This window comes from Mesocricetus auratus, unplaced genomic scaffold (genome assembly GCF_017639785.1).
Source record: "Mesocricetus auratus isolate SY011 unplaced genomic scaffold, BCM_Maur_2.0 Super-Scaffold_100018, whole genome shotgun sequence".
NCBI lineage: Eukaryota > Metazoa > Chordata > Mammalia > Rodentia > Cricetidae > Mesocricetus > Mesocricetus auratus.
This window is the reverse complement of record NW_024429199.1, coordinates 23,317,615-23,338,920: the sequence shown is the minus strand read 5'-3', so window position 1 is coordinate 23,338,920 and position 21,306 is coordinate 23,317,615. Positions and strand designations below refer to the sequence as shown.

The 21,306-nt window shown below is 44.0% G+C and overlaps 1 protein-coding gene across 5 annotated transcripts in view; it reads left to right on the top strand.

Moving 5' to 3' along the window:
* The first annotated feature begins 837 nt into the window (after positions 1-837).
* Slc18b1 (solute carrier family 18 member B1) overlaps positions 838-21,306 on the top strand; it is a 28,880-nt gene continuing 8,411 nt past the window's right edge. Inside the window, exons 1-6 of one of the 5 annotated variants that reach the window (XM_021224215.2) lie at positions 838-1,222; positions 2,319-2,458; positions 9,964-10,059; positions 10,390-10,463; positions 11,940-11,991; positions 16,223-16,379. In XM_021224215.2, coding sequence (XP_021079874.1) covers positions 1,183-1,222; positions 2,319-2,458; positions 9,964-10,059; positions 10,390-10,463; positions 11,940-11,991; positions 16,223-16,379 — 559 coding nt within the window. In that variant the 5' untranslated portion in view covers positions 838-1,182. Of the gene's footprint in view, positions 1,223-1,299; positions 1,412-2,318; positions 2,459-9,963; positions 10,060-10,389; positions 10,464-11,939; positions 12,088-14,731; positions 14,779-16,222; positions 16,380-21,306 lie in introns of those variants that run through there. The other 4 variants (XM_013110212.3, XM_040728125.1, XM_040728127.1 and 1 more) reach the window with 4 other exon arrangements.

The window sequence follows — 21,306 nt, the reverse complement described above, 5'->3', positions numbered from 1 at the left end:
GAGAGAGAGAAGGAGGGAGGGAGGAAAAGAAAAACAAATGACAGGACCAGTTTTGGGTGATCCAACATATGCAACTAATAGTCCAGAAAGTGAGTTTTGAGAAGAAAGATTGTAAAAGAAATAATCGAAGGAAAATCTGTGGATAGAGGTTAGTTCGGAATGAGAACACGGTAAAACGGCACTGGTGGTGCTCAGTGGTTAAGAGCACTCATTGTCCTTTCAGAGAACCCAAGTTTAGTTTGTTTCTACCACCCATGTGAGGTGGTTCATGATCATCTTTAACTCCATCTCCAGCGGATCCAACAACCTCCTTTGGAACATACACACAGACTCACACAATAGCCCTCCCTCCAGGAACCACGCAAGGCTCGCTTTGCCGAAGTACACCCCGTTCCCAACGATTCTATTGCAGAACTCCTAGCATTATAGTAAAATATCAATCATGTCTACCATATCTGCTAGTAGGTCGGCATGCTGTACAAGAGGATCGTTCATACTGAAAGCGCATCGACTGCAGGTGTGTGATTCTTCGCCTTGACCCAGATTTCCAAACTTAAGCCCTTCCCAAATAATAAAAAAGGAAAAGACGAAGTGGAAGCTAGATTTGTGCTGGGATACTTTAAGTGGAAGAAAGGGGACACGTGCTTGCAATTCTTATCACTCAGGCTACTAGCTCAACAAGCCTTATGACCCCAGTTGTGGAGATGGAAAAAACGGACCTTGTCATCCAAAGAAAGACACAGCAGACGAGCCGTTTGTAACGCAGACGCCTCGCCTGCATCCCTATCCTTCTTGCAAGCATTTGTCTGCAGGTGTTATATAAAGTTTTGCTCACTTCCGTTTCTTCAGTGTCCGTCCTTCAGCGATCACGCACACAGTCATTTCCACCCTTTAGGCACGAGCCTAGTTTTCTTTAAAGAGCACGAGATCTAATTTTCTCCTTTATTCACAACGCAGCAATTGAGCCAGCGATAGACGTGGGCGGGGACCCCAGCTCCGCCCCTGCCCGCCCTCACGCCTGGGTCCCCGGCTCCAGGGATCTGGAAGGGATCATGCACTCGGCGCGGATCTCCACCTCTGGACCTGCAATGCTGAGCGAAGACCCGGTAGTGCGTCCACGGCCTGCGCATCCAGTCCGCGGCGATTGAACCCGGTGTCTCCGGCGAATCGAAGCAGAAGCTCATGGACGCAGCGGGGTCCCCGGCTCCGGCGCTGACAGGAGGTGACCGTGATCCGCGCAGTCGCTGCCACTGGCTTCAGGCCTGTCTCTTTAAATAGGATCTAGCTTAGCTTTGCTTTTTTTTTTTCCCCCTGAGACCTTCCACCAGGGGTGGGGCCTGATCTGACTGTAGGGTCCAGGCCAGCATTTCTTTTCTCCGGTTTGGGGAATACATGTGCTATGCTTTCTCAGGTAGGGGGCTTCAGAATGCCTTCAAATTAACAACACCGCACCATCAGGCCTAAACTGTTTTCTTTGGTCTCAGGGTGTTCACTGGCCTACTCCTTTCTAACTTTCTCTCATTTCCTTTCTACAACTCGGGCATTTTTAATAGGATTCTTAAGACTTCCTCATCTTTCATAGGATTTTTTTCCTCCTGGCCCACAGCGACTGTCTCTGGAGCGACATCAGATCAAAAGCAATTTTCTTTTTTTGTTCCCTCTCAGAATCACTTAATTTAAAAATGTCTAAGGCATCTACTTGGACATGTGAAGCTGAGAGATTGGTTGGTTCTTTGACAGTTCCAACTATGGAAACAAAATAATGAGTTGATTCAAAAGACTAGTAACTAGTAGCGAAAATGACTTGATTATGCACATTTGTGAGTCTTGTCTTTCCAGAATGTTAAGTTCACCAACTGAATGACTGGAAATGAGCTAGCATGCCTCTGGTGAAGAGCTAGCATTACCCGTTAAAACATTTAAGCCCTGGCTGAGTCTGTAGCATGTGAAACCAGTAGCTTGAGAAAATGAGATGTCTTTCTTCACAGCCTGAGGCAGTTGACAAAGCACCCTGGTGCTTATCATCATAGGGATGTGAACACATTTGTCCCTCTCATTGTATATCAAGATAGACCAGATGGCTTAGTATCTTCTGCACTGAAATTCTAACAGAACAGTCTATGCATGAAAATCATGTTTCAAATTTGCAGTGATATTCCAGGCTTGTTTTGTGTTGGGTCATAATGGCTCAATTTAGAATAGCTTTTTAGTTCAACAAGTGTTTTCAGAGTCTACTAACTCGACAGTAAGATGTCACTTGTATTTTTTACCCAGAATCCCAATTACATCCTTGTCATAGCAGTATGTTTGCATTCAAGGTGACAGCTCCGGAAGAAGTACAAGAGAGACATCTGGGAGACTGTCAAGAGAACAGATTTATGTACTGGTGTCAGCAGCATCCATGAATTTGGGTTGCATGATGGCCTATTCCATCCTTGGACCATTTTTCCCCAAGGAGGTAAAACATTTTTATATCTATATAAACATATTTTAGAAAGTATTATTTTTGTTTTGTTTTTTTCGAGACAGGGTTTCTCTGTGGCTTTGGAGGCTGTCCTGGAACTAGCTCTTGTAGACCAGGTTGGTCTAGAAAGTCTTTCAGTTATGTAATTTTAGTGGATATAAAATGTAAGAATATGGGGGGCGTGGCTCAGCAGTCAAGAGTGTGTCCTGCTTTTCCAGATGACCTCAGTTTAGTTCCCAGCACCCACATCAAGAAGTTCATAACCACCCGGGCGGTGGTGGCGCACGCCTTTAATTCCAGCACTCGGGAGGCAGAGGCAGGCGGATCTCTGTGAGTTCGAGGCCAGCCTGGTCTACAGAGCGAGTTCCAGGACAGACTCCAAAACAATAAAGAGAAACCCTGTCTTGAAAAACAAAACAAACAAAAAAAAAAAAAAAAGAAAAAGAAGAAGAAATAGTTCATAACCATAACTCTAGCTGCAGAGGAATCTGATGACTTTGGCTTCCATGGGCACTGGCACTCACACGTAAATATCTCCATACAGACACATATGCATACACACATAATTAAAATTCTTCAAAATAAATAAAATATAAAAAATGTGCCTACAGTATAGATAATGATAGATTGTGTGTGTGTGTGTGTGTGAGTGTATTAGTGCATATGTGCAGAGAGGCCAGAAGTCAATGTCAGGCATCTTCATCAAGACATGGTCTTTTACTGTACTTGGAGCTCACCAATTCAGCTAGACTGGCTAACCAGCAAGCGCCTGGAATCCTCCTGCCTCCACCTCCCAGGGCTGGTATGCCAGCAAGCTCAGGGTTTTATGTGGGTTCTGAGAATCCAACTCGGGTCTTCCTGGTTACACACAAGCACATCACCTAGAGTCCTCCTCCCCTGTTGGGAGAACATTTCTTAGTGTTTAATATCAGAAGAAAGAGAGAGAGAGAAAAAAAAAAGAATGTCCGTCCTCTTGCTGGGTAATTCTCCTAAAACAGGCTTGACTTTCTAAGTGTTATGTATTTTGCCGTGTGGTTTGATTAATCTTTATTTGGCATCTATAGCTGACAAAAGGAGATTCATCAAATGAGCGAGATGCCAATACTGCCAAAAGGCTATTAGTGTGTCTTCTGGTGTTGGGATTATATGTACTTTAGAATTAGGTTGTTTGTAGCCCAGTGTGGTGGCTCATGCCTTTAATCCCAGTAGTTAGAAAGCATAGGCAAGTAGCAAATTGTAGGAGCCTGGTCTATAATGAGTTCCAGGCAGTCATGGTTATATAGTCAGACTCTGACTCCGAAGGTGGGGTAGTCCAGGATATTCATCCTGAATGTATTATACGCTCCAGATTTAATATTTACCCAAAGGAAGGATTCTGATTAACGTTGCCAGGCTCCCTCTAATCTTTGCCCTTTACATGGTCTTGGGAACTGTAGCTGGAGGCACAAAGGTTCACCTGGGGTATGGAGCCCATGCATATAATATGGCTGGAAGGGAACTAATTGGGGCACATTCAGACATTATGTCCAAATGTTTATTGGATCCCAGCACACTGACAACTTCTCAGTTCTCAAACTGCCTTGAGAGCATGCAGTCCTTCAATCCGTGTGCTACCAGAAAGGCTTTCCTGCTAACGGAACAATGTGGCTCCACACCCACACTACACTCATTGGCTTTAAGCACATGCTGCCTCCTATTCATCCACTTGGTGCCTACAACCATCCCATCATGAGAGACAATAATGAAGATCCTTTCGTGTTACTTTAAAATAATCTCAGAAGTGAAGGACTTTCCTAGTTAGTCCAATTTCTTTTTTTTTGGTTTTACGAGACAGGGTTTCTCTGTATTGTTTTGGAGGCTGTCGGTCCAGCCCAGCCTCGAACTCACAGAGATCCGCCTGCCTCTGCCTCCTGAGTGCTGGGATTAAAGGCATGCGCCACCAATGCCCGGCTCGGGTGTTTTTTAGGTAAAGATGGCCAGGAGTGACGATACTGAGGAGGGAAGATGCTTCCCTATCTTTGGGCAGAATCGAGCCAAGGAGAAAGGTGTGGCCCTGAGGCTCTTCAGGTTAAGTGAGGTGTGTTCTGAGAAATGATAGCTTCGACGGTAAATAACAGAGGAGGGCGTCATTACAGATGTGGCCAGGGGAAGAGCAAAGTGAATGGCACATTCTTGTGGAACAGAAGACAGCTCACGGGGCTTAAGCTTAGGGCAGAGTGAGACCTTGATAGAAGGCTGAGACTCTGAGGGGCAAGCTGCAGCTGGAATGCAAGAACGCTGGAATGTATGCCCAGGACTTGGTCACTGAAGAGCGGTTGTGCAGATTTGGGTTCCGTGAAAAAATAGTGATGGGAGCCCCCTAAGGCAGTGGTTCAAACCTCCCTAATTCTATAAGTCTTCAGTACAGTTCCTCATGTTGTGCTGACCCCCAAGCATAAAATTATTTTCGTTGCTACTTCATAACTGTAATCACGGATCATAATGTAAATATCTGATGTGCAAGATATCTGATGCACCACCCCTGCCATAGGGGTCATGACCCACAGGCAGAAGGTGGCATCTTAATTTGGCTTTTTTTCTTTTCTTTTTCTTTCTCTTTTCCATTTATTTATTTATTTACGTATTTATTTTATGTGCTTGGGGTTTTTGCCTGCATCCTGTATATGCTTGGTACCTGTGGAGGTCAGAAGCGGGCATCAGATCCCCTGGGACATGAGTTACAGATGATTTTAAACTGCCATGTGGATGCTGGGAATTGAACCTAGGTCCTTTGGAAGAGCAGTCAGTGCTCTTAACCACTGAGCCAGCTCTCCAGCCCCTTTACTTAGGGTTTCTATTGTGATGATGAAATACAATGACCAAAAAAACAGGTTGGGGAGGAAAGAGTTTATTTGACTTCCATATCACGGTTCATCACTGAAGGAAGACAGGGCAGGAACTCAAATACGGCAGGAGCTGATTTGCGGCCATGGAGGGGTGCTGCTTACTGCCTTGTCCTTAAGGCTTGCTTGGCCTGCTTTCTTATAGAACCTGCTCAGGGGTGACCCCACCTACCATGGGCTGGGCTCTGCCCCACAAATCACTAATTAAGAAAATGCCCTACAGGCCTGCCTATAGCCTGATTTTTGTTTGTTTGTTTGTTTGTTTTTTAAGAGAGGATTTCCCTGTGTAACAGTCCCAGCTGTCCTGGAACTCACTGTGTAGACCAGGCTGACCTCGAACTCAGAGATCTTTCTGCCTTTGCCTCCCAAGTGCTGGGATTAAAAGCATGTGACACCACCACCACCCCGCCTGATTTTATTGAGGCAGTTTTTTCAATTGAGACTCCCCATTCTCCAGAGACTCAAGCTCATATTAAGTTGGCATAAAAATGGCCAGCAGAACACCTTTAATCCCAGCACTCAGGAGGCAGAGGCAGGCGGATCTCTGTGAGTTCGAAGCCAGCCTGGTCTACAAGAGCTAGTTCCAGGACAGCCTCCAAAGCCACAGAGAAACCCTGTCTTGGAAAAAAAAAATGGCCAGCAGAGAAGGGGAAAACCAAGGGAAATTCAATTCCTATGTATTCACAACACAGATCACTTTTGTGGCCTCAAAGACACAGTGATCTCTGACTCCTTTTTCTCTAGCAAGCAAATAACTCTTTGGCAGCATACAACAGTGTTCTCTAATTCAGAACAATTGTGACTGTCACTTGGAGATATCTCAGTCCCAGGACTGCTCCCTGCTTTCAAATGCCAGTGACAGACCCCATGTTGTCTAACCTCGTCCTTGTGACTGACTATAAGTTAGGGTTCATGCATACCATCTTTGGATTAGATTGATTTGCTTAATTGGCTACAGAACTCAGGGAAACACTTAAGGGTATGTTTTTGTTTGTTTGTTTGTTTTTGTTTTTTCCGAGACAGACTTTCTCTGTATTGCTTTGGAGGCTGTCCTAGGACTCCCTCTGGAGACCAGGGCGGCCTGGAACTCACAGAGATCCGCCTGCCTCTGCCTCCCGAGTGCTGGGATTAAAGGCGTGCACTAACAACACCCAGTTGCAATATCTTATTTAAAGGATATTTTTATTATATTTACTTGTGTGTGTGTGTTTGTGTGTGTGTGTGTGTGTGCGTGTGTGTGTGTGTGTGTGTGTGTGTGTGAGAGAGAGAGAGAGAGAGAGAGAGAGAGAGAGAGAGAGAGAGAGAGAGAGAGAATTCCTGACTTGTAACTCTCATCTACCTTGTCTGACAGATTATAAGACTATTCTCATTCCAGCCGGTTCTGTCTTATTTTCTGAGGGGAGGAATATTATAAAGAGAACAAAAAGAACCTGACTGACTTGAGTTTCTACACCCAGTCTCTGAACTATTGTGTTTACAAAACCCCGAAGGCACAGGTCTCATAGTTTCAACACAGAGAAACCCTGTCTCGAAAAACCGAAAAAAAAAAAAAGAAAAAAACCCAAATAAGATATTGTTATTATAATAAGATGGCTATATATAATTTGTTTTGTGTCCCAAATCCTGGCTCCTAACTCTCACATAGCTTACATGGGAGGGGACAGAGAAGTTGTTTTTCTTAAAATCATGGCTGGAGGGGCTGAGGAGAGGACTCAACACATGTTCCACAAGCATGAGAACCTGAGTTCGATTCTCCAGCACCCATGTAAAAAGCCGGGCATAGCTTGAAACCCAACACTAGGGGCAGAAACAGGGAGATGGTAAGGGCTCACTAGCCAGCCTAGATTAGCCTGAAGCAAAGCGGGTTCATTGAAAAACCCCATTTGAAGGCTATGAGGGGAGCAGTGGCATAAGACACCAATGTCACGCTCCGGCCTCCTTATGGGTGCTCCTGTTCGAAGGCACCTGTATAGTCACGAGCTTGTGTACTCTCGCGCGCGCGCACACACACACACACACCACACACACACACACAGGAACTATAATTAGAGAAAAAAAGGAAAAGCAATATAGTTGTGGCTATTGTAGAGAATAGTTTTGAAATATGTATATAAAAGTTGATTTTTAAAGATTTACTTATTTTATTTTGTGCATGTATGCATGTGTACCTCATACATGCAGTACCCTCAGAGGTCAGAAGAAGGTAGGTCCCCTGAGGCTGCACTTATGAGTGGTTATAAGCCATGTGAGAGCAACAGTTGCTCTGAGCTGCTGGTCCATCTGTCCAGGCCCAAGGATACATTCTGGAGGGTTCTCAGGTATGTGCATCTATGTAAAGTTATTTGATGCTGTGGTGAAAGGATGAATTGAAACTACTCTTCTGACCATAAACATTCATGGGACACAGCCTGACACAGGGTGTGTAAAAGGTGACTGATGACTCTCAAAGAACAGCCACTCGAGGGTCAGGCTTCACACTCTTGTTTCATAAAAATTGTTCCCTTTTTTGATACAGGGTCTCCCTATGTAGCTCTGGATAGCCTGGTACTTGCTATGTAGACCAGGCTGGCCTCAAACTCAGAGATCCCTCTGCCTCAGCCTCCAGAGTGCTGGGATTAAAGGTATGCACCACCTGCTCCGACAAATGCATATCTTAACCCTTAAATGGATATAGCAATAGCTCAATGTGAGGATCTAAGGCAAAGATAGGAAAAATTAAGGGAGTATTTGCATGGCTGTTGTAAAGACAGCAGACTGATTCTCTCGAGACCACACACACATTTGGGTGTGTACCATCCCTTCCTAAATGCCTCTCTGGATTCCTAAGCTTCACCTCATCTTTCTCTGTCTAATGTCTATGCTTAAATCTATTTAAAATATAATAAACTGTACCTCATAATAGGCTTCAACTTAGCTTCATATGAACTTGTCTTGACATTCTTTCTCTGCACTGAAGTAAAGAGCCCTGGTACAGACTGGGGACACAGCTCAGTTGGTAGTGTTTGCCTAGCACACGTGCAGCTCTGTCTTTGGTCCCTGACATCATACATCAAGTGTGATTGCATGTGCCTGTAATCTTAGCACTTGGGAGGCAGAGGCGGGAGGGTCAGGAGGAATTCAAAGCCAGCCTCAGCTACACAGCAAGTCTTGGGTCAGCTTGGGCTACACTAAACCCTGTCTCAAAAAGCCATACAATAATAATAATAATCTCAGCTTTAGCTGAGTAGAGGTTTCTGAAAAGAACTTCTCACACTGCTAGAGGGGTCTGCATAGAGCTCCGCCTTTGGCCACCACCTCAGAAGCTCACAGGGCAGCCACACTTGCACAGTTTCACAAGTGGCTTTAGGGTCTGGCGAGAGGGCTACGTGGTTAAGAACACTTGTTGTTCTTGCAAAAAGGCTATGAGTTCAGTTCCCAGCACTCACACAACTGCTGTAACTCCAGTCCCGGGGGATCCGTGCCTCCATAGACTCCAGCATGCTTGTGGGTGCAGAAACTTACACTCAGGCACACACACAAAAGTAGATTCAGAATAAGTGCTACGTCATCTCTAGCAAAGTTCAGAGGTCCCTGGTGGAACAGGCTATAACCATTAATTATTCCAGCACATGGAGAGTTAAATACCCACGAGTGTCAGAATCATGTGGGGAGCATCCTCACCGGGTGGGGGTGGGGTTGGGGGAGTGGGGGCGGGAACTCTTCCCAGATTAAGCATGGCAGGAGGCACGGAGCAGACCAGTTGGCGCCTTCATGTGGCCCAGTTGAAGTGGACTCGTAGGACTCTATTCGCCAGTTCGTGGCATTTACTTCTTCGACTTTTTTTCGGTTTTGTATATTTTCTTCTAGAACTGACAGCTGGCATGTGATTTTTTTTTTTTTGCTTGTTTCTGTTTTTGGTGGAGAGCAATTCTATAATCAGAACTTATACTAAAAAGGAAGTCAGTCTACTTGAACTGTTTCCTGAGTCCTGTGACTGAGAGACAGAGTACAGATTTCCTCATCCAAAGTGTTTTTTTTTTTAAAAAATATTCTTAATACTGACTTTTATCCAGATAAAGGGAATTCTTTATAGGTATACTAAGTGAATTATTTCACATCAGGTCTATATTTTTGCCATTTACCTTCTTGTTTTTCCTCACCTTACTTATTTTAAAATAAATGTTTTAAATACCAGGAATGGGAGCCGGGCGTTGGTGGTGCACACCTTTAATCCCAGCACTCGGGAGGCAGAGGCAGGCGGATCTCTGTGAGTTCGAGACCAGCCTGGTCTACAGAGTGAGTTCCAGGACAGTCTCCAAAGCCATAGAGAAACCCTGTCTCGAAAAACCAAAAAAAAAAAAAAAAATACCAGGAATGGGAAGGTTTGCACAGGGAGATAGAGTAGGGGCAGGGCCGACAAAAATTAACTATGTATGAAAATGTTACAAGGAACCTGCTACTTGGTAAGTTGATATTTACAAAATGAATGTCTATTATGCGGACATTGTAGTGTGTCCCCACGTCTTGGAAATGGCCATACATACATGGAAGTCACAAGGCGATGCTCTGACTTCATTCTCGCCTCCACCCATACTGTTTCATCATTCCAATTTTATTCCTATTTCTGCTTCTTCTAAGGCAGAAAAGAAGGGGGCCAGCAACACCATGATTGGGATGATCTTCGGATGCTATGCTTTATTTGAGTTGCTGGCATCTTTAGTGTTTGGAAAATATGTAAGTATTGGTGCTCAGATACATATTTTAGTTTTCAAAAATCATGTGGTGCATGACTATAATTTACTAATCTAAAATGCCTACGGATATGGAAATGATATCGTTACCTTTTCAATTAATTATGCCACAGTTCTATCTTGTGGTTGATTAGTTAGTTCCGTCCATGCTTATAAACAATTTACATTACAGTTCTTTTAAGTAATTATTTTAATATATTAACTCCACATGCTTTCCTGCAATCTTATATGTTCCGATAGAGTGGGTTTGTTTATGTAGACGTGGACTTCTGGAAGCAATCAACTTACCACTCTTCTTTGCCTTTTATTATAGCTTGTGCAAATTGGAGCCAAATTTATGTTTATAGCAGGGATGTTTATCTCAGGGGGAGTTACGATTCTCTTTGGGTGAGTAACTTTCTAATGTTTGGAAACACGGGGGATCTCATAGTCTATTGGCGAAAATGTTAATGACCTGGAAGTTTTTCTTAAAAATGGACTGTTACCGTATGCGTATGGTGGGGGTGCTGCACATGTGGAGGACAGGGGGCAACACTGTCACCATGTCACTGTCATCACTCCACCATTACATGGATTGCAGGTATTGAACTCAGGCTGCCTAGCGTGTGCTGCTAGACACTTACCCACTGAGGCATGTCACTAGCCCATTCATGGCTCTTTTTTGTTTTTGTTTTTAGAGACAGGGTTTCTCTGTGTAGACTTGGTTGTCTGTAGATCAAGCTGTCTGGCCTCAAACTCAGAGATCCACCTGCCTCTGCCTCTTGAGCTCTGGGATTAATGGTATGTGTGCCACCTCTGCCAGGCTATTGATGGCTCTTTAGACCAATCCGTACTAAGCACTACTAGACTGTCAGATGAATGACATGTGATTAATGGTGGAAGGAGGTGGGTGGGTAGCAATCAGAAATGTTGTTATCTTTTTGTTTGTTTTTGTTTTTTGAGACGGGGTTTCTCTGTGTAGCTTTGTAGACCAGGCTGGCCTCGAACTCAGAGGTCTGCCTGTCTCTGCCTCCTGAGTGCTGGGATTAAAGGTGTGAGCCACCACAACCCCCCAGAAAATGTTTTTTTTTCTTTTTTTGGTTTTTCGAGACAGGGTTCCTCTGTATTGTTTTGAAGGCTGTCCTGGAACTCTCTCTGTAGAGCAGGCTGGCCTTGAACCGTGGCTCCTAAATGCATCCACCGGGACTCCTGTGGGTCCTCGTGATGGGAATCAGTGGTCTTCTGAGTCATAGAAACTTTTTGCTTAAACAGAAATGAGAATCTATTTCTTACAGGATTAGCTCAAAGACACCTGGCTGCAAGTACTGAGTCAGAATTACCAGCAGTCTTTCTTAGCTTCCCGCTTCTCTCCTCTTCTGGTGCAATGTTCCTAGACAAGCTCTCTGGTTCAACCCCTCCTCCTTTTCTTTTGTTGTTTTTGAGACAGGGTGTCACTGTGTAGCCATGAGTGGCCTGGAACTTGCTATGTATACCTGGCTGGCCTTGAACTCATAGTAATCTACTTTCCTCAGCCTCTGAATGCTGAGATTAAAGACATGGCCTTGGGCTTTCATATCACGATTCCCTAATTACAAGTGTACCAACTGTTTTTTTGTTTGTTTCTTGAGATAGGGTGACTCTGTGTAACAGCCCTAGTTGTCCTAGAACTTGCTCTGTAGACCAGGCTAGCCTGGAGCTCACAGAGATCTGCCTGCCTCTGCCTCCCAAGTGCTGGGATTAAAGGCGTGCGCCACCAACACCCAGCAAAAGATTTCTAAAAAGACTTTATATAGTAACTTTGGATTGTATGACTGTCTTCAGGAAGTAGAGTGAATTAAACAATTAAAACCAGTTTAACACTTGGCAATTGTCTTCTTTTTTCAGTGTCTTGGACCAGCTTCCAGAAGGACCCACATTTATCGTCATGTGTTTTCTGGTGAGAATCGTAGATGCCATAGGTTTTGGTGCAGCAATAACAGCATCATCTTCTATCCTCGCAAAGGCCTTCCCAAATAATGTGGCTACTGTCTTGGTATGCAATGAGAACGTGTTCTTATTTTCCTTTTTACCTGGCCAAATCATTGGTTTGATGTGTTCTTACATGCTTTTCCCCACTCTCTTGCGTAATGCTCCCCCTTTTGTTGTGATTTCTGTTTCCTGCAGTAAAGTGACAAATTAAAAAGCACAGCATTGCTGGGTGTGGGACACATAACCTCTTACCCACTACTTGGGAAGTGAAGGTTGGAGAATCAAAAGTTTGAGGCCAGCATGGATGACTCAGTGAGTCACTGTCTGGAAAACAAAAACAAAGAAATGATGACCGTCTGAAATGTTTATCTAATTATTCTTTATCAATAAAATCTTGGGCGTCAGATACAGGGGTAAGAACCCGAATGATCAGAGAGGCAGCGGAAAAGCAACTAGTGACCTCTTGTCTTCTGTCTCTCTATCCAAAAGGGCTGAGACCCTCTCTAAGCCCCGCCCTACTACTTCCTGTCTCTCCATCTGTCCTCAGTCCTCCAAAACCTCTATGTGGTTCATTTTGGTCAGTTAGTAGCTACCTGCACCCTGTGATTCAAAGCAGACTTTATTGTCAGAATGCGATCAAACATCTCACAACTCTCTGTGACAACTCTACCACAGGAGGGGAGGATTTGAAAAGGAGGCGAAGCCTAGAATGGTGGCTCATGGCTTTAATCCTAGCACTCAGGATGCAGAGGCAGGTGGATCTCTGGGAGGCTGAGGTCAGACGGGTCCACACTGTGAGGATAAAGCGCAAGGGGAAAAATGGCCGATTCCATGTCAGACGACGGTGACAAGAGGCAGAGGGGCAAACATGCCAGGAAGACAGGGCTTAAGTGAGAAGTTTTATTAGAAAGGGAAGGGGGAAGAAAAGAGACAAGAGGTAAATAGACACAGAGACAGAGTGGACAGAAGGGAAAAGGGAGACAGGAAAAGTCCTGTCTGCCCCAGGGGAGCAGCAGGAAAGATAGAAGAAGGAACGCGCTTAAATGGGCAGAGGTCTTTCTTTCTTTCTTTTTTTTTTTAATTTGTTTTTTCGAGACAGGGTTTCTCTGGAACTCGCTCGGTAGACCAGGCTGGCCTCGAACTCACAAGAGATCCGCCTGCCTCTGCCTCCCGAGTGCTGGGATCAAAGGCGTGCACCACCAACGCCCGGCTGAGGTCTTTCTTTTAAAGGGGTCCTTTGCACCTGGGCTGACCAAGGTACTGCCTGAATGCATTCTGCCAGGTGACAGGGACAGGCCAGCATAATGTCTGAATCCTTACACACACACACACACACACACACACACACACAGGCACAGAGCAAGTGCCAGGCCAGCCAGTGCTACACAGTGAGACCCTGTGTCCAAAAAAGAAAACAAAAAGAAGCTGATCTCCAGTCTCCCTTAGGTGCTCTTCCTGGTCCCTGCATGGGCAACTCGATGAGTAAACATGGTCCCAACCATTTTTTAAAAATCACCCTTAAAGTAATTTTGAAGATTTGTTTTCTTAGTGTATGAGTGTTTTGCCTGCATGTATGAATACACACCACTTTGTTCCCAGGTCGTACAGAGATCAGAAGTGGGGTCCCCTGGAACTGGAGTTTTGGCGGCTGGAAGCCACCATATGGGTGCTGGAACAGGCTCAGGTTCTCTGCAAGAGCAAGTGATCTAACTGCTGAGCCATCTCTCTAGCACCCCTCCCCACCTTGATTTTGTTTCTAACCACTTCTAACTCAGCTGAGTAGCCTTTTCTTATGTCCCTGTGACCCTGTGAGTAGACCCTGACTGGACTGCCCATAGCTTTCCTCTACGTGACAGAAGTTTTGCTTCATGATAGACACTGGTCTCATGAGCATCTTCACTTTTCCCGGATGTGTGCGAGAGGTCTCAGAGGTCTTCTTGAAAGTCATCAAAGCACTCTCTTGTCTGAGGAGCACCAGATAATTTTGACTTCACTGAGTACCGCCTGTGTCAGCTTGGCCATGGGCTAGCTTTTTCCATATAAAACTCATCGACCTTTTAAAGAGTTAGAACACCCTGGACAGTGCTGCCCAGGAAATTCCTATGATGGTGACAGTCACCCACTGGCATTTGAGATCAGCAAGAGAAAAGTAGACTTGCCCTCCCAACCTCCCACACAAAGCTGCAGTCAAAGCCAACACATTCCATTAATTAATTAATCATGATGGTTCTGTGTACTCTGTGAATCTTAAGATTGTAAAATTATAAACCATTGGTGTATTTAAAGACTTAAAATGGCACAATTCCCTTAACAGTGAAATTCTTTTTCATAGGACTGCCTTGTTTAATTTTAGTTAATTTTATGCAGAGTAAAATCCAAAAGTTATAAAGTGGGATATGGAATATAGTACATGCTTGACATTTACCATTGCTGTTCTGACTTCATATACACATCTGCTGTTCAGGCTCCCAGTGTCCCAGCTGCTCCAAGAGAGCAGTCAGTATCTCAGGTGGCTTCCCAAGATTACATGTCAATGTGTACACACACGTACATATGCATATGGAATGACGACATGATTCCCCCTTCTTTTCTTCACACGTATGCTGGCATACTCTTCACAACATTCAACAACTTGCTGATTATACTGTCAAGTTCACTCAAGGTCTTCTCTATCTGCTTATAAAACTGTTCTTATTCTTCCCTTACAGACTGTGTACAATTCCGCGGTATAGATATAACCTGCTTTATCTAAATCGTGAGCATTGAAATCATTTGCGTCTGTTCGTTTGTTTGTTTGTCTGTTTGTTTAGAACAGGGACTCACACAGCTCAAGCTGACTAGAGCTCCCAAAGGTTGACCTTAAACTCTTGGCCTTTCTGTCTGCATCTCTTTCTCCTGGGTGCTGGGATTGCACCCGGTGTCTGTCACCACACCCAGCTTGACACTGCAAACAGTGCCACCAGGTCACTATATAAATGAACGTGTGTGTGTGTGTGTGTGTGTGTGTGTGTGTGTGTGTGTTGTGTGAATTGTGAAACAACCTTTTTTCAAATAGTACTCTCATAATTCCTTTTTTATTTAAGTTTTTGAGAATTTCATACGAGTGCAATGTTTATATAATTTCCACCCTGCTCTCCTCTTTAATTACTGTTCTTTGTGTTTGTGTGTGTGCATGTTTGTGTGTATGTGTATGTTTGTATGTGTGTATGTATATGTGTGTGTGTGTAAATACAGCCTCAACCAACGGAATCCATTTAGTGTTGCTGGATTGGATAACCTACCTATCAGGAGGCTTGCCCCTGGAGAAAACTGATTCATGATTTCTCAGGAGCCATTGATCGTCTATAGCTCTTCATCTGGGGATAAAGCTTTGTAAAATTTCCCCATCCACGTGACATGTCAGACAGCGTAGTCGTTGCTTGTCTTGTTCAGGTGACTGTATTGTTGAGATTTCCCGGGTGCAGTTTTCCTGGATGTCATGTGTAGAGGGCACTGTCTCGCAGCAGTTGTCCTGGGCTTCTGGCTCCTCCAGTCTTCAGCCCCTTATCCCTTGGTGTCCCCCAGACTTCGGCACGGGGCTGTGGTGCAGGTGTGGTGGTTGTGCTTTGTATTATGATCAGTTGTAGATCTCCACACTTGTCTCCGTCGGCCGCAAAAGAAGCCTCTTCGGTAAAGGGTGGCAGCTACACTTACCTGAGGATATAAAGACAAAAATTTTGAATGTAGCTGGGCGTTGGTGGCACAGCCTTTAATCTTAGGAGGCAGAGGCAGAGGCAGGGGAAACTCTATGAGTTCGAGGCCAGCCTGGTCTACAGAGAGAGTTCCAGGACAGCCTCCAAAACAATACAGAGAGACCCTGTCTCAAAAAAACAGAACAAAACAAAACAAAAAACCCAAAAGTATGTATGTATGTATGTATATATATATATATATACACACACACATATATATATATTTGAATGTGGTTACAAATTATACATGTTTGGGAAAATGTCAGGTAGTAGGGTCTCCTCTAGTATCCATGCCACAGGGAGGCTAGGTTTACAGTCCCAAGCATTTAGAGACAGGATCTGACTATGTGGTCCTGACTGGCCTGGAACTCACAGAGATCCACCTGCTTCAGCCATTATGCCTGACATTCATAATTCTTCAACTATAATACATTAACTAAATTTTCTTTTGTTTTTTTCACCTTTTAGGGAAGCCTTGAGGTTTTCTCTGGACTGGGCCTGATAGCAGGTCCCCCTTTAGGTGGCTTTTTGTATCAATCCTTTGGCTATGAGGTGCCTTTTATTCTCCTGGGGTGCATAGTTCTACTGATGATACCACTCAACCTGTGTATTTTGCCCAGTTATGGTAAGTTCAAACTTAATATTCATTTTGGAATTTTGGCTTTGCTTTTATGTCTTTATAAATGATACACTTACCATACATTTTGTGTAACACCTCTTTGTAGTACCCTCAAAAACTGGTTCTGTTTCCTAAAATACGGGGAACTAGTTTATGATAGTTTTTGCCTATGAAGGACTAGGAACATAGCTCAATCAGTAGAGTGTTTTTCTAGCGTTCATGAAGCCCTAGGTTCTAGCTCTACAGAAGCAGAACACAGTGGTGCATGTCTTTAAAGTATCCTCAGCTATGTCGTGAGTTCGAGGTCAGCCTGGGATGCTTGAGGCCCTCTATTAAATAAATAAAATATGAAGGCATATCAGAAAATTTCCAGATTTTAGGAGAAATAAACACTTAATTTCTGCTCACAGGCCATTATCATTGGGTTGCACTAAATTTTCACCATAAATTTCTATGGGCAACACAGTTTGTCTACAAGGCTGTAAAAGCAAGGGAAGATTCCCACAAGTTCTAGGCCAGCTTTGTTTTCATTATTTACTTATTTATTTATTTTTCATGAGTCTCTCTACATAATCCTGTGTATACAGACTTTCCTTTGGACCTCCAACTCACAAAAGATGACACGAAGACTTATTATTAATTATGAAAGCTTGGCCGATAGCTTAGGCTTGTTTCTAACTCGCTCTTATGACTTAAATTAACCAATTTGTTAATTTACTTTTTGTCTCATGGCTTTATGACCTCATCTCTGTACTGCCCGTCCTGTTTGGTCTGGGTCTCTGCCCTTCTTCTTCCCAGTATCTCCCATGCCTGGAAATCCTGCCTAGCTATTGGCTGTTCAGTTTTTTATTAAACCAACCACAGTGACACGTCTTCCCACAGTGTAAAGGAATATTCCACAACAGCCCTGGCTGTCCTGAAACTCACTCTGTAGCTCAAGCTGGCCTCGAGCTCACAGAGATCCTCTGCCTTTACCACTCCAGTTCTAGGCCAACTTTGTGTGCACGGAATTCCAAGCCATCTGGGGTACGGAGTGAGACAGTGTGTCATTCTGTCATAAAACATTCAATACAGGAGGGCAAGGCCAATTCTTCCTCCACGGCGTGCCTTCCAACTGCCTATGTAGCGGAAATAGTTACAAGGTCTCTGGCAACAGTGATGGAAATCAATCTGGGTTCAAAGCTTCCATCCCCATATAAAGCAACCTTCTCTGTGACCGTGCATGTGTGTTGTCATGAGGGCGCCACATGCTGGTAAGAGTTAATCAGTGCAGGGAGCACAGAACACCTTGCCCCCCATTAGGTAAGTACTTATGGCTCATTCGTAGTTCCCTTTGTCCAGATGAAATTTACTAACCAGGGTATATTCATTGTAAGCATTGCTTTTACTAGGGTTAATCAACATTGTACACTTACCAGATTGATTAGTATATAACAGAGCTAGAGAATTAGCAAGAGAGCTGGGCAACTGGGGGAGAAAAGAGCCAGAGAGGCAATACCGCATTGAACCACAAGGGGGTGCTTATCTTCTTTGCAAGTGTAAGGCACCGTTTTTCTTAGGTTTAGCATCTTAAACTGTGTCCTGGTATGATGGGTATTCGACTGAGAATTAAGAGGACTAGCACAGGACCTGGATGCAACTCCCAGCACTCACACATGGTGACTTACAACCATCTACAACTTTGGTTTTAGGGGATCCAATGCCCTCATCTGACCTCCTTGGGCACCAGTCATGTATGTGGCATGCATGCATACATACAAGAAACACACACACATAAAATAAATAATACATCCAGTAAAGAAAAAAAGACAGCAGGTCAGACTCTCCTGCAGCAGAAGAAAAATAGTGTTAATTCTTTATTACACTAGGAAATGGGAAAAGACAGTTAAGACAGACCATTTAAAACTGGAATTAGAAAAATATACCTGAGTTAGATAACATTAGGACCATAATTCAGATCTGAGTATTCCTATTTAAGAGTATTCTTTTAGTTATTGAAAGTGCTCTTAACCACCGAGCCATCTCTCCAGCCTCATTACTGAAAAGTTAAATTCGTCCAAGTTGACATATTTGACGAATTAGGCATTCTATGCCCTCTGCCCATTCCTGCCACACCCATGGCCGGTGTTGTGTGTCAGGAGCCCTTGTTGCTTCAATCTTCAGATCTGATCTCCAGTTTCTGCCTGCTGTTAAGCTCTAACAGTCATGTGTGTGTCACTCCTCTCGTTAGAACCCTAAGTCCGAGAAACCGAAGAGGTCTGCTTTGCGTCATGGTGCCAGGAAGATCTGTATGGTGGTGTGTAGTCCCACCTTCTTTGTAAGCCACGTGCTACAAGTCTGGCACTTGTACCTGGGACCAGAGAGGACACCAGCCCCTCCTCCCCTTATACTGTGCTTTTGTGTATGCGCACGTACCTATGTTAAAGTTTACTTTAAAATTAGGCACAGTTAAGAGATTAACAATAGGGGCTGGCTTGATTGCTCGGTGGTTAAGAGTACTGGCTCCTCTTGCAGAGGACCAGGGTTCAAGTCCCAACACCCACATGGTGGGTCGCAGCCATTTGTAACTCCGGTCCCAGGACAGAGCATCCTCTTCTGGCCTCCCCGACACCAGGAACACATAGCAGCCACATGGCACAGATATACATGAAGGCAAAACACCACACTCACATAAAATAGATAATTTGTAAAAGCACATCAGCAATGACAGTAAAAGTATGATACAAGTTTAACTACTATAATTACAGCTATTTAAAACTTTGAAATTCGTTATTTCTGGAATTTTCTGTTCATTTTACTTATTTATTTGTTATTTTGTTTTTTTGAGACAGGGTTTCTCTATGTAACCCTGGTCATCCTGGACCAGGCTGGCCTCAATTCAGTGATTCAGCAGCCTCTGCTGGCTTTAAAGGCATGTCTTTCCAATGGGAAAGCCGAAAAACCTGTTCTTCCATCCAGAAAGCTTAGAATTGGAAGTGATTAACAGCCAGGTGATCTCCCTTATCTGTTGGGGCAGGCCATATCAAGCTCTTACAACCAGACCTGAGGCAGCTAATACTCTAAATGACCCTTATAAACACAGGCTCCCCCTAACTCCCACAAGGTGTCTAATAGCCCAAATCACCTCTGTGCTATTTGTGTAATCAGGCTAGACCCTTAGGCCCTCAAACTAGTTCAGGCAGTGTACTTCTAGAACCCATCTTCTTGGAAGAAATGACATACCCTGAGTTGAGTTTCAATCACGCTTCCTATGTACCGGGATTGTGCTCTACCAGGAAACGTTTTTCCAAATGGTGCTGGGCTTAAATACACTGGGAATAAACCACCTGTTATTAGAAGCCCTGAAGTCTGTTCCAGGTTGATGAATTCAGTCTGTGCAGAGGTTTTCATTCTTACCTCTTCATGAGGTGAGCTTCCCTTATGATACACACAGCAGGGAGCCCCTAAGTGCATGACTCCCGCACGTGTCAACCATAGTCAGAGATGGATATGAGGTGCCATGTAGCTGCTGGGAACTGAACCCGTATCCTTTGCAAAGAGCAGCCAGTGTTCTCAAACACTGTTAACAGATTTTTTTTGTGTGTATGCACAGGAAATGTAATAGACTAAAACCAAAATCTTTTATAGTTAAAAATTATTTTTTATTTCAATTTTTATTATTTGTAGTTGCCTTTTAATTTTTTTTTGGTTTTCAAAGACAATTTTTTTTGTTTGTTTGGTGTGTGTGTGTGTGTGTGTGTATCCCTGGCTATCCTGGAACTCTCTCTGTAGACCAGGCTTGCCTGGAACTCAGAGATCTGACTGCCTTTACCCTTATAATGCTTGGATTAAAATCATGCACCAGCACCGCCCTGTTATTATCATTTTAAGCTATGCGTGTGGGTGTTAGCAAGTGTGTAAGTGCAGATGGCCATAGAGGTCAGAGGCATCGGATCTCCTGGAGCTGGAGCTGCCGGTGATCGTGAACCACCATTTGTGGGTACTGGAAACTGAACTCTGGCTCTCTTGAAGAGAGGTGCTCTTAATTGTTGAGTCATCTCTGCAGCCCATCTTTTGTGATTTTTCAATTCAAATGCAATACAATTCAAAATCCATATTCCTGCTGGCAATATCTCGTTGTGCCACAAGGTGGCACTTGTTCCCTTTCTAAGTTGAAATACATACTGCAGTTTGGGGGTCGAATTTAGGACCATGCGTTTGAGTAACTGGCTGATAGTCTTGACTTAATCTCTGTATTCTGAAAACTTTCCTGAGAGTATTATCAAAAGTAGCAGAAGTTCGTACACTCTTTGAATCTTTGGACTTTGCATACTCATGGTCATTGTTGTGAATGATGATACATGCTGTGGGCGAACCCGGGTCTGTGACGGCTGATCCCGACCCTCAGTGAAGTTCCAAGTTCACATCACGTCTTATCTCTGTTACGGGATCACACTAACCAGTTCTAACTAAGCTCCCCAAATGCGGCTAACAGGACTCTGCGCCAAGTGTGTGAGCTGTGTGCTCTTTGTGAAATCTCCAGCGATTTCTCACTCTCCTTAAATTAGTATTTTAAGAGTCACACAGTCGCCGCATCCTTTTACAAAGTGATCTTTTCTTAAATAATACGACTTGGGGAAGATGGTGCAGAGAGATAGCTGCATTTGTGTTTAGAGCACTCCCTGGTCTTCCAAGAACCCGAGGTCAGTGCGGAAACTTTACTAAAGAGAGAATAAAGCAGTCATTCACTATTATTGCAGACTTGCCTGCTGCTATTCAGATAGGAATGAATATGGGGTTACCGACTGTAAGAAGTATGAGAGAAATGGTCTTAAACGATGAAAGTTCACACAGGATTCAGTAATACTGCCTTTCTATCTCTCAATGTCGTGCTTATTTTCTCCCAGAAAAATAACTGGGTCTTGACTTAAAAAGCAAAATGTGAGTCCCTCAT